At 45.3% G+C, this 2,379-nt stretch overlaps 1 protein-coding gene across 1 annotated transcript in view; it reads left to right on the forward strand.

Annotated features, from left to right (window-relative positions):
* Positions 1 to 1,952, forward strand: part of VTP01DRAFT_10228 (uncharacterized protein) — a gene marked incomplete at both ends in the record, with an annotated part of 4,199 nt that extends 2,247 nt beyond the window's left edge. The window contains 4 exons of the mRNA XM_069378567.1: positions 16 to 106; positions 171 to 640; positions 703 to 1,139; positions 1,248 to 1,952. Of these exons, the coding sequence (XP_069239653.1) occupies positions 16 to 106; positions 171 to 640; positions 703 to 1,139; positions 1,248 to 1,952 (1,703 nt within the window). The remainder of the gene's footprint in view (positions 1 to 15; positions 107 to 170; positions 641 to 702; positions 1,140 to 1,247) is intronic.
* Between the last annotated feature and the right edge of the window lie 427 nt (positions 1,953 to 2,379).

Below are 2,379 nucleotides of genomic sequence, written 5' to 3' on the forward strand. Positions count from 1 at the left end.
GAGAGTTCCCTCAAGCGTTCCCTCAAGCGTTCCCTCAAGCGTGCGCTGCTCTTCTGTTGTCTTTTCTCTCCAGTGGCTCTTTGAACGCTATCCATTGTCCTGCCTGGTAGGTGTAAAATGAACAAAAGTTTAGTGGTTGTGCACAAGTGCTCATTGCCGTTGTTCTTTAGTGCCCCAACCAAAATCTGGCACAAGCTGCGACGTTTCCTGAAGGCAATGTCAAAGCGAAAAGCCCTCGCGCCCACAAACACCAAACAGCCGGCAATCGTCCCTGAGAAAGTGCCTTGTCCAGAATGCAAACGCGACGAACAACAGCTCTACATGAAGGATGGTCTACGTAAGCATCGATGGAACGTACATACGCCGACGGTGTGGACTCTTTTGGATGGGCAAACTTGCGCGATCAGCAGGGATGAAAACGATGCCTTCGAATGCCCAGGGAAAGGATGCGATCAATCTTTCTGTGCAACACATCACTTCATCGAACACGTTAAAAAGCATGGTGGCCTGGCAACTACTGTGGAAACGAAGCTAAAAGAAGCGAAGAAGCGAGCTCACGACACTGAAGCGGACAGCGAAGAGGAGCCCGAGGACACAGCAGTTTCCATCAGCAGGCCTTCGGACAGAACTTTTGCCACAGGTCAAAGATCGCAAAAAAAAAATCTAAAAACTCCAACGAATACCACGTCTCTGTTCTTGAAGCCTGTGATGCGCTCAGTTTACTGTCAAGCGAACAAGAAAACAAAATTATGGCAGCACGAATTGCACACGTTCGACCAATTGTTCTCACCGCAGATGATCAGCAGTACCACCTGTTGACAGCGTCGATTCATGCAGAGGAACTGATATCTAAACAACCCGCCAATGTGACATTTTCGCTGCCTGTAGAACCCGTGATTGTGGAAAAGCCCGATTATTCAACAGCCCTAATATCTGACGACGGTTTATTGGAACAACTCATTCGGAAGAGCGCTCTGAAGAATACCCTCTTACAACGAAACTTTGTGGAGATGGACAAGGGTTTTGCTGATTTCTTGAATAATGACTGGCGCTTTGCACCTCATATGCGCTATGCTACACCACAACTCTTTGCAGGCGCCATTCTCGTTTCAGACACAAGTGCATTGCTCCTGAACTGCGTGGAAGCATATGGAAGGACCAAAAGCATGGACGCTTTTTGTGAACACTTTCCAGCAGCTCCTCTCGGGTCTTCGTCGATGCCTCTTTCACAACAACAACTACTATAGCCCGGAATCAATGTGACACTCTTGAGCAGCGACAACACACAAAAACTTGTGATCGGAACACGAGTCTCCAGCTTGTTGGTGACCTCTAGTGTCACTTTATCGAAAGATCCGATCTTCCAAGTTGGCGCGACGACGAAATGGTTTGATCCAAACCCAAAGACGAGAATTTATCTGGATACTGAATCTGTTGACGCTGCCTACCACCTAGCAAGCCAAGAGGAGAAATGCCAACGACTGTATACTTTCGACAAACTGGCGCAATTGCGCCAAGTGAGATCAAAATTTGACAGTATCTCGGCTTACCTATTGTGCCGTGCATCTTCAGCTCACATTAACAACTCTCTTGCTCGACCATACACAATATGGACATTGTGCGACATACCAACATCACCAGCGACCACGTCTCAAGCTCGGCTAGCTTCAAAGTTTTTCCAGCTGATTGCCACAGAAGTGATCAACGAGCCGAGTAATCCAAAATTGCACAAAGTCGACGTGGAGCGATTAATTGGGAACAGGCGTCCACACGAGTCACCGCTGGCGGATGCTTACAGTCTGTTTGACAAACACGACACCATTGACATATTTCGAAATGCAAGCTTAAACAAAAGTATGCAGACACTGGCGAAGGGAATGGCTAGCGCGTTACGATCAGCAAACGACAAGCAACTTTCACTTTTAAGAACATTGTTGTTGGACAAAACATAGTAACGGGGCTATAGAGTCCATTTTTCAAGCTAGGTTTCCACAATTGTAAAATGACCCTTTTTTATCCTTGGCCATCTACCATTTCATTCCTTTTTACCTCATTATGTAACTATATTCGATAACCGATCATATTCCTTTAACCGTAAACATACTCATTTCTACGATACCGCGATATTCGCAAACATTGAAGTCTTCATATTTTAGATTATTGAGAAATAGTTGTATACTTTTATATAAGCTTTTCATGATTCATTAATTATAATTGACGATTATTATTAGTTGGTTATCTACGTTCCATCGATGCTTACGTACCTTGTCCATTGACGTGTGTTAGTGAACTGGTGCTTTTCTTTTTTGTGTCATCGACACTTGACCTCAGCGTTCCCTCAAATGTTCCCTCAGCGTTCCCTCAAATGTTCCCTCAAAT

The sequence above is a fragment of the Rhizomucor pusillus genome, assembly GCF_041956525.1.
Source record: "Rhizomucor pusillus strain CBS 183.67 unplaced genomic scaffold VTP01scaffold_8, whole genome shotgun sequence".
Classification (NCBI taxonomy): domain Eukaryota; kingdom Fungi; phylum Mucoromycota; class Mucoromycetes; order Mucorales; family Lichtheimiaceae; genus Rhizomucor; species Rhizomucor pusillus.